This window comes from Phoenix dactylifera, chromosome 17 (assembly GCF_051530095.1).
Source record: "Phoenix dactylifera cultivar Ajwa chromosome 17, Ajwa_hap1_PhDact_Kaust_v1.1, whole genome shotgun sequence".
Lineage (NCBI taxonomy): Eukaryota > Viridiplantae > Streptophyta > Magnoliopsida > Arecales > Arecaceae > Phoenix > Phoenix dactylifera.
The window spans coordinates 16,195,188-16,210,714 of record NC_143206.1 but is presented as its reverse complement, the minus strand read 5'-3'; the positions used below and the strand labels follow the sequence as shown (position 1 = coordinate 16,210,714).

The following is a 15,527-nucleotide window of genomic DNA, read 5'->3' as shown; positions in this document are numbered from 1 at the left end:
CATAGTACATCACTAGATGTCTTAATCCATGGTGAAATATTTTAATTTTACACTCCAACTGCATTGTGCAACTTATAATTTCTTTTCATGTTGATCAAAAGGTCGAGAGCTTGCAATCTAGGGGCCCTATAACTTTACAAGTCGAGCGGTACACCCATAACTAGCAACATGACATTCTCCGTTTGGATTTGGTATTATGTCTCTTTGGAAACCTTTGTTCTGTCAGGGAGAGCTTTTGAGATGTTGTTGTCACGGCGCTCAAGAAAGAAATATTGTTTTTAGAATTTCTATCAACATTATTCTATTTATCCATAGATCTCTTGTTCTCTATTCCTGTTCATTTCATTATAGTTAAGACAACTCTATTATATAGACTCTCTCTTGTATATACAAATTGGAACTCAGTCATCTGTTTGTACGTGATTTCCATCTCTGAAAAAGTTCACTGGAATGAACACTGGAATGATACGTCATATGATGTTCCTGTCTCTTTGGCAGCATCACTTACCAAAATATTTGTAAATCCTGTATACAGTTTATCCTAATTTTATTTCCTCTTGTTCATGGAAGAGTTACATGCACATGAGCTACCTGCTCTGCTCGTTTTAGGCCAATGTGCCAATCAGTGCTACAGAGAATTAGAAGTGGTTCTTAATGTTGGAAACAGAGGATTGCAATTTTTAGCTGAAGCTTTCTATCCCAGATAAAAGTGTTTAATGTGGCTTACCATACATGCCACTCGTAGACCTCTATAGACATTCACTGGCAATCACTTCCTGGTCTCTTGGACAGGTTGGGGTTCAATTGGGGCTACTAGGTTTTGGAATGAGATCCTAGTTTCGCTTCTTTTTCATAAAGGGAAAAAGTAATTGTTTTTTTTTTTTTTCAATTTTTGTTTGCAAAAGATCATACCAGGTTTTGTAGTCCTACGGAGACACTATGATGGAAATGATAATTTAGTTGTTTTACAGGAATGAACCTTCAGCAAAAATCAGCTTAGCTAATACTAATTGTTGTTCATATAGCCACAAAGAACACGCAACCCAAGATGAAAAAATAAAAAATAAACTTTGGCCATTCATCAGTGAGTTATAGCAATCTCTGACATCGAGTTTATGAAGAGCTTTTGCAGTTCCACTAGGACTTTTTGTTTTTTTTTTTTGGCTATTCCAATAACTTGCAAATATATTGAGGTGGTAATGCTCGATCTTACTACTATTATGAAGTCAAGAATCCTAGATGTTGCCACCCTTGAAATGCCTTTGGCTCCTATCTGATGGTGATCCTTTTTGTCTTCCAAAACAGAGAATAATACATCAATTTTTTTACGTTGGTTATTCATTAATTTTTGCCGCTAGGCTTGGATTTCTGCCTTGAAGAATCGGTACGTTGCAGGCTTAAACCGAAAATTACAGAATTTCCCAAAAAAAATTCTTTGGAATTTCCCAAAAAATTTTCTTTGGAATTCAGGCGTGCCAAGGGTTTTGCTTATGTCAACTTGCGCATGCTTCTTGTCATAAGCTCAAGGTTGGTGGAACGACTGTTTTATGTTGGAAAGGATTCAATACTCTCCACTCCATGTGCTGCCCAGAGAACAAGTGTTCTTTATTTTTTTGGGGGGTGGGGGTTAAAGTAGTAAGACACATCATTTTGTCATCAAAAGCAGCACACGTCCTTATTCTAAGCCTCCACCAACTCCTCAAGGAAACCCTTCTGGTTTCTCTTTTCGTTCTTTAAATCCTCTTTATTCTCCCTCCAAGGATGATATGCCTTGCCTTGCCACTCTTACACTAATCCTATCTCATTGATTATTATACCTGTTTAAAGAAGAAACTCGTGTGCAGGTGAAGAAGCCACATCAAACATAAAATCCCAGAAAAATAAGGATAATTATCCATTTTAAAAGATGATATTTTTCCTTGAATAATGTGCTAAGAATCCTGCGTACCATGCAAGTCAATTCATTTGAAAAATGACAGGACACTGCCTTCGATATATGTGAGTTTGTCCTTCCTCTCTGTCATTTACTTTTAAGAGTTCAGTAACCGAGTAAGGCACCTACAGAAAACTTGTCATTATCATGCAAGGATTCATCCAAACTTTATATATATATATATATATATATTCTGGGGTTTAATATTGAGATTTATGAGCAGATATTGAGAAATAAGATGGCAGAATTAGCTTTCATGGATATTTATTTTTCTACATTTATTCTCAAGAAACCACCTCTCTAGTAGCAAATTTATGTATCCTATAATAACATTATGCTGGAAAAGCTTCAGACCTTCAGCTCCAATTTCAGAAGTGTCCCGCCATGCTCAAAATTCAAAAGTGAAGTCCATGGGGAGCACCTCCACTTTGTTAAAGTAAACAGAAGTAAGATGCCAAAGCTGCCTTTTGTCATCTCCCATGGCCAAAAAAAAAAAATGAGGAGACCACTTCTACTGCACCTGTAACAAAAGCCTATTTGGACCCCATGCATCTTGTTTGTTGCCAGGGGCCCAGGACCATTACTTTAAGCCCCACTTGAAGCCAGCAACAATGATATACAGATACAACAGACACCACAACTAACCTGCTACTTTTTAAGCCCAGCGGTAGTATGCTTTTGAGCTAGCTGACGCCTTGCACAGAGGAGTGACATGTATCTCATGAGAGTGGATTAACCCTAATTAAGCTGGCTTGAGAGATTGTGATGATGTCAATATCATGGCCAGGGGCCACTATGCAACCCCCTGAGCGAGGGTTGAGATACCTGCTATACTCCAAAATCACATCAGAGTTCACCCTTAGAAGATTTTAATGGTCCCTTCTTAACTGAGGCACGTGCTTGGTTCAAAGCATGAGAGAACTTCTGATGCAGCACCAGTGCGGGGGAAGAGAAGAAGAAGGAAGAACAAGAGAGGAAGAAGGAAGAAGAGGTTCTAGAGACACAGGAAGAAGAGAAGGGGAGGAGGAGGAGGAAGAATAAGATCTGGGGGAAAAGAAATTCTTAATCATTCATTAAACCCTAATCATGAAAATAGTTCCCTATATATAGGGCCCAAATACACAACTTGCATAAACCCCCCTTACATAGAAATAAATCCTAATGAACCCACAAATAACACAAATAAGCCCTAAAATGCAAATAAGCCCAGAAATAAAATAAACCACAAATAAACCCTAGAATGCAAATAAGCCCAAAAATAAAATAATAAAATAAATATGCAAATAAACGAGTCTGGCTCAATCCGGGGGCTCAGGATCATCTGGATGAAGGGCTCTGATGTCCCCATCAACTCCTCCCGGGTGAGAAAAACTCGACCCCGTCGAGTACAGGTCTGGCCGGCTGTCGTACTGCTCCAGAAGATCGGGGTCAATGCGCTGCAACTGTGCTTTGGAAATTCACGTCACATCAGACTTTGGTCGACCTTTCCACCGAACAAGGTAACGTTGGTAACCACCGTTCCTGCTTGAAATAACCTGCTCATCCAATATATGTTCTATTTGTTCTCTGCGTGCATGAAATTTGGGAGGTGGTGGCTCAACAGCAGGTAATAGGGCAGGGTGTCCAACATGGGCAGGTATAGCAATAAAGGGGTCAGAAGGCAGGAATATTATCTTTTTGTATGGGACTAAATCTTCAATATTAAATGTCGCACTAATCCCATAGTCATCAGGAAGATCCACAACATATGCATTCGAACTGGTTTTCTTTAAGATTTTGAACTGTTCTGCACTACAAATTTGCAATTTCTTAAACGTTTCCGAAGAAAGTCGTTCAAACCTAATTCTTATCATGATGTAATCTCTTTCACTTAACTCATTATAACGTCTGTGTAAATCAGCAAAGGATTTATATTTTAAGTTATTAAAGTGACTACAATTGCTGATTTCTCGATGCAATGAATGTGGATGTGATACAATTGATTGTGCAGACTCAAAGACTCTATACTAATGAGAAATGAAAAACAGGTCTATGGGTTGCCTAAGTTTGTAATCATGCACTACTTCGAATGGACTCATACCTATGGACTTGTTAACCGAACTATTACATGCAAACTCAACTGTCGGTAACATTAAATTGCAGGTCCTAGCATATGCATTCGGTCTGAGCCTATGATGTAGAAGGTTGGGCAGAGATGCTCCGGGAACTAGATCGATTGCGCGTTGGATATCATGCATTGGAGAAAGTGCATCCGGAAGATCATCAGGGAGTGCATCATGAAACTCCTCTAGAAGAGAAACTACTACTGGGGAATGTTCAAGGTTGGACTCTGCATGGGTATCTTTAGCTACAAGTGCCAATTCAGGTGACTTGCTCTCAATATCTGTCACTACCTCTTCCACAATAGTGATGTGAAGTGGCTTGGTTGTACTTAGATCAATAGTCTCCCTTTGGGAATCATTTTGGACAAAGTCTAATTCTGTAGGTTCGTCTTCAAAGTCTTCTTCATAGTCTTCTATATTTGGTTCATAGACTTCTTCGACATATTCGGCCTCTTGGTTCCTAACTTCTGGTTCAGTAATCGGGTAGGTCTTAGTGGAACATTGGGGCGCTATATGGCCGAATTGTTGACACCTAGAGTATTGGGTTTGGTGCCTAGGAGAGTGGGGAAGGACTACAGGTGGTGCGACCAAACCGATTTTAGTTTGGGCTGTAACAGGGGTTGGCGATTTAGAGGTCCTAGAATTTTGCACGAGCTCACGGATCTCTTGTTGGAATTCCTTGTTTCCAGCCCGCATGGCAACGATTTGTTCTAAGAGAGACCTCAAAATGTCGGAATTCATGGTAGCTACAGGGGTTTTAGGTTGATTGAGATAGTGCTCCATATCACTACAGGTTGGCTTGCACTGATGACACTGGGTGATGATGTGAAATGTAGTGTCACTAATGAAACCCTTATAAGTATGATGCAGGACCAGATTTGATGCAGGACAACCTACTAATGCAATCTATTATGATTTCAGAAATCAGCAAGTCTTCACAATAATAGCTTAAATTTAAATGTTGCTGATTTTTACTTCGGTTATTCAGAATTAAGGATTAAGATTATTCAATTTAAGAAATTAGATTGCAATCAAGTAGTACAGTTGTTCTGATCCTAAATCAATATGATCGAATAATGTTGAGAAACGTCCTGTTACTAGGGTGTGCTAATTTAATGTCAAGATTTAAAGGGTAATAGGACGGGTTCGGAAGTGAGAGGTTCAATGTTCTGAATTATAACAGCAATATAAGTTTTCAAAATGTGGCTATCATGCAAGAGAACTAGAACATAATTAAATGAACAAGCCAGAAAAGTAGAAACCTATCACCTGTGGCGGATGCAGTCAACCAGAATCGTCTGCTCGTGGAGTCTCGGACACGAAGTTGGCGCCGGGCAGAGCTAGCTGGAGTTATGGACCTGCATCTACAGCACAAGGCTTCCGGGGCTGTTGAAATGGGCTGAAGAACAATCTGGTTTGGGCCTGAGATCGGACCTGCAGCCGCTTGGGCTTGGGCCACGCTCAATTGATGGCGCACGGGCTTGGGCCAGTACAGAAGCAAGAGCGGCTGGGGCCTTGGTTTGTGCGGGAAAGATGGATGGCCAAGGGGGAGAGCAGATGAGGGAGGCGACGGTGATGGCCAAGGGGGAGAGCAGATGAGGGAGGCGACGGTTGGGATGGCGGCCGAAGTCGGGGAGGTGCTGTGGTGGTGCTCGGGGTGGCGGTGGCGAGGATGGCGTGGGTCCGGTGTCGTTCACGGGAGACGTCCTCGGGTCGCAGTGAAGGCGGACACGGCGGCGGCGGCGGACGAGGCTCGGTGGAGACGGAGCCCGGCGGAGGTGGCGCAATAGAGATGGAGCGGCAGAGAGAAGGCTGCCGCGAAAGATGAGCGGCGGCAGACTCGGCGAGGCGGCGGAAATGGGGTTGGCACGACGGCGGCGAGGAGGAAAGGCGGAGCGGCTGGTGGTGGCGCTGCAGGCGGAGCTCGGCGACGGCGGCGAAGGGGTGGCACGACGGCGGCGAGGAGGAAAGGCGGAGCGGCCAGAGGCGGCGCTGCAGGCGGAGCTCGGCGACGACGGCGAAGGGGACGGTGGAAACCCTAGGGTTTCCTTTTCGGCAGAACAGAGGTTGGTATTTTTTTTTTTTTTTTTTTGAGGGGAAACACGTGCAGGTCACGTGATCCGACTTCTTTTTTTTTTTTTTTTTTTTTTTTTGAGACACGTGAGATCACGTGTGTTGTTATAACCTTGGATCCGGTCGGATTCGGGTTGTCGGGCGTGAACCGCTCCGATAACCCGTTAGTTCCTCACGTGCAAGGCACGTGTATTTTTTTTTTTTTTTGGAATGGATCCGGGCTAGCAGAGAAACGGGTAACGGGTTTGGATCTTACCCGTTAGGTTTGTTTTCTTCAACCTCCCGATGGTTTCGGGAGAAGGCTCCGATCTTCACGGCGATGGCGGTGGCCGGGGCTCTGGGACCTATGGCGGCGGGCGGGGCCGGTCACGGGCTCCGGCCGGCGGCGCTTCCGGTGACGCGTCGGCAGTCACGGCTGCGGCTCCGTGACCTGCAGCGGGGGATGGCTGGTGTTCCCGGGTTTGCCACGGGTCGGCCGTGGGCGGCGCGGGCGAGCTGGTGGCGCTGCTGACGTTGTGCGCGGGGTGAAGGCGGCCGTGGGCGCGACGGGTGGTGGGATTTGGCTCCTCCGACGGTGGGCTCGGGCCTTCACTGGGCAGCGGCGGCGACTGATGGATCAAGTCAGAGAGACGCGAAGGAGAGTCTGGTGCAGGGGCTGTGGCTCTTTCTTCTCTCTCGGCTGCAGAACTTTTTTTTTTTTTTTTTTTTTTTTTTTGCTCTGGTGAAGACACAGACCGAGAGAGAGGGGGGGTCGGATGCGGATGGCTGTCGATCTGGGCCTTCACAGACTCGGCAGTGATCCTTTTTTTTTTTTTTTTTTTTTTTGGTGAGCGGACTGACAGAGGGAAGGGGTCTGTTCTTGTTGTTGATGGTAACCGAGGGAAAGAAAAACTGTTGACGGATCGGGGCTTTGGCAATAGAAGCAAAACCGGTTGCTCTGATACCAAGTTGATGCAGCACCAGTGCGGGGGAAGAGAAGAAGAAGGAAGAACAAGAGAGGAAGAAGGAAGAAGAGGTTCTAGAGACACAGGAAGAAGAGAAGGGGAGGAGGAGGAGGAAGAATAATATCTGGGGGAAAAGAAATTCTTAATCATTCATTAAACCCTAATCATGAAAATAGTTCCCTATATATAGGGCCCAAATACACAACTTGCATAAACCCCCCTTACACAGAAATAAATCCTAATGAACCCACAAATAACACAAATAAGCCCTAAAATGCAAATAAGCCCAGAAATAAAATAAACCACAAATAAACCCTAGAATGCAAATAAGCCCAAAAATAAAATAATAAAATAAATATGCAAATAAACGAGTCTGGCTCAATCCGGGGGCTCAGGATCATCTGGATGAAGGGCTCTGATGTCCCCATCAACTTCCCAATTCATTAAAGGATATAACGACAGGAGACCCACTTTGTACGAGCACAAAGTTGCACTTTGAAGGCAAACCTCATAGAGGAGTATACAATATCAACAGATGCCTGCAGGCTGCAAGAGATAGCCAAAGAGAGAACCCAAGAGGGGCACACAAATGATATTTTTGAAGCAGATTAGACAAATATCTCGAACTAAATATATGCTGCATTTGTTTAAGGCAAGAAGCTAAAGCAATGTCCACCAAAATATTTGGCATCTTAGTAAGCACATTCTATCTTCTATCAGCTATTCAAAGTATTCTAGGTCAGTTGGTTCACCTACTGCTTTTTTCTACTCATCAAACTACTCTCTGGTCTTTCTATGCTTGAATGTTTGTCTAGTAGCTTGTACCAGATACCTAGGTTTTTTCTAACACAAAGCAAACCAGGCTACCAAATATCTGAATTGAGTACAAGCTCTCTGACTCGTCTAAAAAAAAACTAATACGTCTTCATGTGCTGTATCTCACTTGTATACTTAGGTGGATGAGATGGCTCGTAATAAAAGACAGTGCTACTATTCCATAGTCATCATACTGAATGATTCTCTCTACCACTCCCATGTGCCTTTATTTATTGGTATCTCACCCTTTCTTTACTACTATATGAGTGAATGAAGTCTTAGCTAAGATCTTTCACTTCTGACTTTGTTTTTTGAAAATGGTTGTTTCTTGATTCAACAAGTAGGCTGTTCCAAATTGTATAATATAAGCTTTCTCAGTTCAAGGACAGGAAAAAAAAAAAGAAGACCATGATACTCTAGGCACATGAAGGCAGAAAGAATGATATATAAAGAGTCACAAGAGGACAGCTGCACCTTTTTTTTTGGTTTTTCGAGTAACAAGTCATAAAAGGACAAGTTCAGTTATCCAGCGTAGGTGGGCAACTCGTTTTTCTCCACAGATGGGAAGACTTTCAGTGAGCAATTCGTTTCTCTGGATATGTATTGTCCAAGATAAGTTCAAACAAGTCATGGAGACAGTTCTGGGAAGGAGGTGGGGTTCAACTTCCATAGCGTCATTGCTGGTGCCTGCACTATACTACTTTGTTTGAAGTGGTGTACGCTTGGATATGCAACACCAGTCCACTACATGTTTCCATTTTCACATAGGCATGTGTCACACATCCAACTTTCTGATCCAAAAAAGATGCCTGTGAATTGGATTGCCATAAAGCATCTGAGAATAGGGTAATATACTTCATAAATTATGTGAATACAATCCATTTGATAGATACCTATAGTGGTGTTTTGTGAACTAGATAAAAATCCATCGAAACTAGAGAATAGAAGCTTAAAGGAACCATAAAATTAGTTATTTTCTGAAACAATTCGAATCCAATAGCTAGTGTAGGAGCAATTACAAGCCTATAGATAGATGGACAGAAGCAGCACAGGGAAGGAGAAAAATCTCATGATAGAGCAGAGAAATGGGAAGTTCATTCAGCATTTGCCAATGAGTATAGAGGGTTGCATCATCCCCAACTCAATACCACCCTCAATTAAACAAAAGTAATCCCCACTCATCCACCCCAACCAACCAACAAAACTGTGCTAAGAAAGTGAAGAAAACTACATCCATTAATCCCCAGAAGGGTCTCACAAACTGTAGAACCCGGTGAATGGGATTCCAGCAACGAGCAACACGCATATATTACCAAGAAGAAAAGAAGAAATCCTCCTATATCCTTCTCCCACTATACCATGTAATGATCTGAAAACGTAAAGGAGATCAAACCCGGGAGTCAAGCCAATTCTTCTTCTTGGCTATCCTGAGGGCATCTGATGAGCTCCAACATGTTCGCCACCTCCCCTATATCTGGCCGATTCGATGGCACCTGGGAAGTACAAATCAAGCCCAACTTGATCACTGGAATGGCCTCCTCTAGGGGGAGCTTCCCACAGAGCCTCCCATCCACACACTCCTCCACCCTCCCTTCCTCCAGCGCTCCCCTCACTACATCACGTAGCACCACCACGTCATCCTCCATGTACTCGACGGGTCTTTTCCCCGCCATGATCTCCAGCACCAGCATCCCGAATGCATACACATCGCATTTCTCGGTTATCTTCACCGTCCTGCATGCGAATTCCGGTGCCATGTATCCGAGAGCACTTTGTAACTTGCTGCTTAAAACGTAATGGTCCAGTACTGGAAGCAGCTTTGCCAACCCGTAGTCTCCGACCTTGGGCTCGCCAGAGCCATCGAGCAGGATGTTGGTAGATTTCAGATTGTAGTGAATTATGTCGAGCCGATGAAGGTGCTCCAAACTCTTTGCAGTGCCAAGGATTATATCAAAACGTTCTTGCCATGAGAGTACGTTCGTGGCATGGCTTTCATGGAGGTGTTCGTATAAGCTCCCGCCAGAAACAAATTCGAATATGAGAAGTTGGAGGGATGGAGTCCAGTAATAGCCTTCAAGTGTCACAAGATTGGGGTGCCGCACCTTTCCCAGTTTCTTTACCTCCCTCTCAAAATCCTCTTGGGATTTCACTGAGCTAGAAACGGTGAGCTTCTTGATGGCCACAGGCCAGCCATCCCGGAGCACGGTCTTGTAGACTGCACCAAAGCCTCCACGACCCAGCTCGCAGTCCTTGCTGAGGAGCGGCGCATGGGCGCCAGCACTGAATTCAGGGACACCGCCGGCAAACATGACGAGCTTGCCCGAGCTCGCGTCCGTGGAAGGAGATTGGCTGAGGCAGTCATCCGAGAGGGCCAAAGCAGGAGCAGACTGGGAAGCGGAGGCACGAACTCGGAAGTTTAGGATGGTGATGGTGATAACACCAAGGGCAATAATGGCAGCAGCTCCAATGGCAATGAGAGCGGAGATGCTTAGGATGATCTTCTTGTGGTGAAGGCTAGCAGGGGAGAATGTGGAGTCTGATGAGGGGTTGGGTGAAGAGTTGTTGGGGTTGAGGACGATGGGCTTGGGGACGAAGGCAGGGCAAGACCGGTGGACAGCGGAGCCACAAAGGCCAGGGTTGTCAGAGAGGGAGGAAGGAGGGATGGTGTTAAAGAAGCTCCCCGAAGGGATGGCTCCAGAGAGAAGGTTGTGAGATATGTTGAAGGAGAGGAGGTGAGGGAGATCAGGAAGCTGCTTTGGGATGTTTCCTGTGAGTCTGTTGCGAGATAGATTAATGACTTGGAGATTGGTGAGGTTGGCCAAGCTTGGGGGAATTGGGCCTGTGAGGTTGTTCTGTGACAGATCCCTGTATGTTAAAATCCAAACAAGAAGCCAAAGAAACCATGAAACCAGTTAGATAGCGCCTCAAAAATAAGGTTTTGTGGGAGATTTCAAACGACAGGACCATGGCCATGCTATATATTCACTGATGGCAGGTTTCAAGACTATGTCTCCAAACAAAGGAAAGGGGGAAAGGAAACAGAGAGGAGAAAAATCTTACAAGGTCGCGAGGGAAGAGCAATTTCCAATCTGGGTTGGAATTCCGCCGCTGAGGGAGTTTTTTTCCAACCTCAGCTCCTTCAGAGACACTGCACCCCCGACCTCTAATGGGATACTTCCGTTCAGCCGGTTCCCGCTTAGATCAAGGAATTCCAAAGACTTCAACTTCCCAACACTCTCTGGTATGGAGCCTGAAAACGAATTGCAGGAGAGGTTCAAGAACTGCAAGCTTGGAACATCTGAAATTTCTGTCGGAATATTACCGGAGAAGGCATTGCTGGATAGATCCAGAACTTGGAGGGTTGAAGCAGGGCTCGAAGGGATTTCTATCGATCCATGCAGTTTATTCTCTGAAATTAGAATCTGCTGCAAATCCAATGCAAACACCCATGATGGAAGATTACCGGTAAGCGAGTTCTGATTAAAATCCACAACCGACAGGCTTTTGCAAGAAGATAGTGATTCCGGGAAGCTCCCCATGAAGTGATTCGACGAAAGCTTCAATTCTTTCAGGAGCTGCAGATCACCTAATGAACTAGGAAGCTGACCGGAGAACCCATTGCGCGACAAATCCAGAGTCTCGAGGCTTTTCATTTCTCCAATCCATGACGGAACTTCCCCGGTAAAGGAATTCGAGCTCAAGCTCAAGGAAGTACATGTTGAGAGCTTCTGCATCGATTCCGGGAGGCTTCCAGACAGCAAGTTGCCGCCAAGATCGAGCGATTTCAACAGCAAACAGTCTCCAATGTCATCTGGCAAATGCCCGGAGAGCCGGTTCCCTCGCAAGCTGATCGACCTCAGGTTGTAGATTTTAGTAATTCCCACCGGTATCTCGCCAACCAGAGCATTATCGGAGAGGTCGAGCGACCTGAGAGCATTCAAAGACCAGAGTCCAGCCGGCAAAGAACCAGAGAGCCGATTCGAGGAGAGGTCCAGAGCTGCAAGCGTCGAGCAAGAGCCGACATTAGGTGGGATCACCCCAGAGAAGGCATTTTTCGCCAGGGAGATGGCTCCAATGAACCTGCATTGCCCAAAGAAGTCATCGGGGATGGGTCCGGAGAGCTTGTTCTCACTGAGATCCAGGTTGCGGAGGCTCTCGAGCCGGAGGAGATCAGAGCTAAGGCTCCCAGAGAAGTTATTCTTGGAGAGTGACAGTGTCCGAAGGGACTGGAGCTGGAGGAGACCACGGCCGATCTTTCCGGAGAGGGAGAAACCATCCAAGGAGAGCTCCGCGACGCGGTTGGTCTTCGGGTCGCACTTGACGCCGATCCAGTGGCACGGGTCGTCGTCGTCCTCGTTCCAAGAGACGAGCTTGGAGTCGGGGTCTCGGAGGTCGGCCTTGAAGACGATCAGGCCGAGGACGTCGTCGTTTAACGCCGGATTCCTTGATTCGGCTAAGAGAGGAAGGAAGAGGAGGAAAGAAACGATTCGGAGTAGAAGACTCCTCATCTCTGATACTCACTGTTGCACTCCAAGTTTGTTCTTTTACGAGAGAAAGAAAAAAGGACATTAAGAGGGCTTACTGGGGCGGAAAGCATATATATTTCTTGATTGTGATAGAGAAAGAGGAGAAAACCAAAAAGGAGAGATTTTTACCAGGGAAACGGAGAGGAAAACCAAGAAACGGCTAGCATTTGGTGTCCGGGTGAGGTCTCACTAACAATCCAGCAGACATTGGATAGGTGAGCGCAGTATTCTCGAGATGCTTAGGGTTCGAAAGGGAGACTGGATTGACGAAAACCTGGAGGCTTAGTCGCCGGAATCCGAAGAGGAGAAGACGGCGGCCTGATCTAATAGGGGAAAAATAGGAGGGGCATCAAAATCCGCCGGAGAAGGGAAGGAGTCGCCGGAAGATGCCGCATTGCCGGAAACGGAAAACCTTCGGCCATTTGAAAGAGAGAGAGAGAGCCAAGAGGTGGGCCTTCCGTTGCGCTTCGTTTGAAAGCTAACAGCTACCTTATTTCCAACTGGGAGAGGTTGGAGAAAGAGAGGGGACAACCTTTTACTCCGGCGGTCGGGCACGTGGCGGAATATAATAAGGTAAAATGTTTATCTGACGTGGATGACACGTGTATCTGAGCACGGTTGAATCAGACCGAACCTCACACCCTCCGGGTCGTATGAGAGAACGCACGCAATAGGGTGTATCCAAAGTGTTCGTTTCGTATACCAGATCACCCAAATATCTAACCGCTATCGTGTAAGATGGTGCACAAGAACGCGACCGTGATGAAGAGCTGAAATTAATGGACATGAGTTGGATATTTTGGATATATCCGTTTTTCTTGTTTTTTTGTTATATTTGCTGATTAGCACAGACTTTTAGTTGAAGTATATGATGGTTATAATCATGGATATTGGTTGATCCTGGATTCCTGTTACAGTTTTCGTTCCATATATCCAATATTTTAAGGATAATGTGAATGATTTAGTCTCCAATAAAATAATTAGTAGGAGAAAATAAACTAATAGATGATCGGTTTAATAATTTAAATTTTTAGACTAAATTAGATCCTGATATATATATATAAAAGGACCTGCTATATTAAACTGTGTCTCCGTCAACACTATAGAAACGGTTCGTGTGATTGGATATTGTTGAATTACATTTGATCTATTTAGACCACGCATGAGAGCATTTGCGGTTTCTCAATCTGGTGACACGTTCCGTTACACTCGATTGGGACGTGCACCAACAATATATGCGGAAATCCTCTATGATGAGAATGGTTAGAACCAATGGAGGGTGGAAAGCACATTGGCTTTAGTTGTGGTTGGTTGTTTTGGGTAGGTGGAGAGTTAATAAATGACGTGGCAAAAGGGTTGTCCTCCTTTGTCGTATGGGATCGCGTGGGTCTCGTTTTAAACGCAAGCATACATCTGTGATAAATGCACTAATTTTTTTAGACTCTATCTTTACAATTTAAAAATCTCTTTTGCCGTCAGCGAATAAAGGAAAAAAAAAGGATTAAGATTAGTGTGCACGTGGGTAGAATAAGCCCATCAGTTGAGAGCACGGACCGTGACACAATTGGCAGGTTAAGTTCACAGTTCCTACAACCTATGTTTCATGCTTTACGCATCAAACCATACAATGAGAGGTAATAATTGTATGGGTATCTATTTAATTTTCAAGAAGCTAGCTAGTTTGGTGGCGAAATAAGTTGAACATACTAGAAATCAAAATTGAATTTTCCCTCATCAAGTTTGAGGCGATTTTATTAAATGTAGCCAACATTGAGATCTGCTTTCGTAGGTGTGTATGTTGGGCTCAATCAAAAAAAAAAAAAAAAAAAAAAAAAAAACAGAAAAGAAAAAATAGAGGAAAAGAGAAAGTGCTCTATTCGGCAGATGCCATTGGATTGCCCAGTCCACTTTGGAATATTTTGTAGGTCAGTTTGTGATTTCCGTAGGCATTCATAGGTAGGACGGATACACTAAAAGTGAGCCACAGGCATCATTTGGATTTATTGAGCAGCAAAAACTTTTAAACTCCACTAAAGCTTGCCTGACTTTAGTAGAGAACCAGAAGGTCCTTCATGGATTGAAAAGTATGATGAATTGCGACAAAAGATCCTAGACCCAGGCTACAAGCCCAGTGATCCTGAAACAATCTCAGGTTACATAATTCGTAAGGCAACATGGTTCAAATAACTTTTGTTATAATCAGGCGTGAGCATCCTATATTGCCTGTTCGCCCTCATCTTTTTGGTCTTATCCTAATCCGAACAGGAAATTATTTTTGTCTGTAACCAGAAAAAGGAAATTACTTTTGTCTATCCTAACCAGGAACAGGCGGATCGGAACAAGGATTTTGCCCTTGAGAGATAGTAACCAGAGGAAAACCCACATACAATATTAAACAAAAAAAGAGTCTATTCCATTGTGGGTACCACACACTTTATTTGAAATTGAATTTATAAAACAAGTTATTATGCGGGTTTTACAATATCATATCTCCCGCTGGTTAATTGACCGATGTTGACTCGACAAATGTCAGTACGAACACCGACATTCCAATATCACACCATTAAAATACAACTAAATCAATATATATATATATATATATATATATAGTCACCACGATGTCTCATTATGCATAGAAATATATAAAAACAAAAAAATAAAAATAAAAAAAAGGCCTTTGCGCTATCCAGATACGTACCAGGACAAAGTCCCATACCATGTCATACGGCACATACTGGTATCGTACTGGTTCAATCAAAAATCAGTGCCACAATCAATGCTGATTTTTGAAATATTGATTTTGATAATTAGGAAATGCATGGCACGGACCCAAAAATCATATTTTTCAAGCAAGGGGGCCCACCTCGATACCAAATACTTAGGTATGCAAACCTTGGGCAAATAATTTTTTTTCCTTTTTTTAGGGAAGCAGTGATGCGAGTAGAAGCAATCAGAACAACTCTGTCAAAGCACTACGGAAGCACCTCGTAAGGTTCCAACATAAAACCTCCTCCCATACAGATCTAGGCTATCTTATTCCATAACTCTATAGCTTCACATAGGCAGTCTTGAAACATGTTTACCCATGAACATACCTTTTTGTTTGCTTTCTGCTGCAGGGCCATGCAACAGA

The 15,527-nt window shown here is 44.0% G+C and overlaps 1 protein-coding gene across 1 annotated transcript; it reads right to left on the bottom strand.

Annotated features, from left to right (window-relative positions):
* Nucleotides 1-9,147: 9,147 nt before the first annotated feature.
* On the bottom strand, nt 9,148-12,663 carry LOC103720398 (uncharacterized). Its single transcript, XM_039132979.2, is given in 5 exon segments — nt 9,148-9,427; nt 9,430-10,733; nt 10,929-11,118; nt 11,191-12,409; nt 12,524-12,663. Coding segments are annotated over 4 exon segments (2,817 nt in total). The 5' UTR covers nt 12,377-12,409; nt 12,524-12,663; the 3' UTR covers nt 9,148-9,290.
* Nucleotides 12,664-15,527: the final 2,864 nt, after the last annotated feature.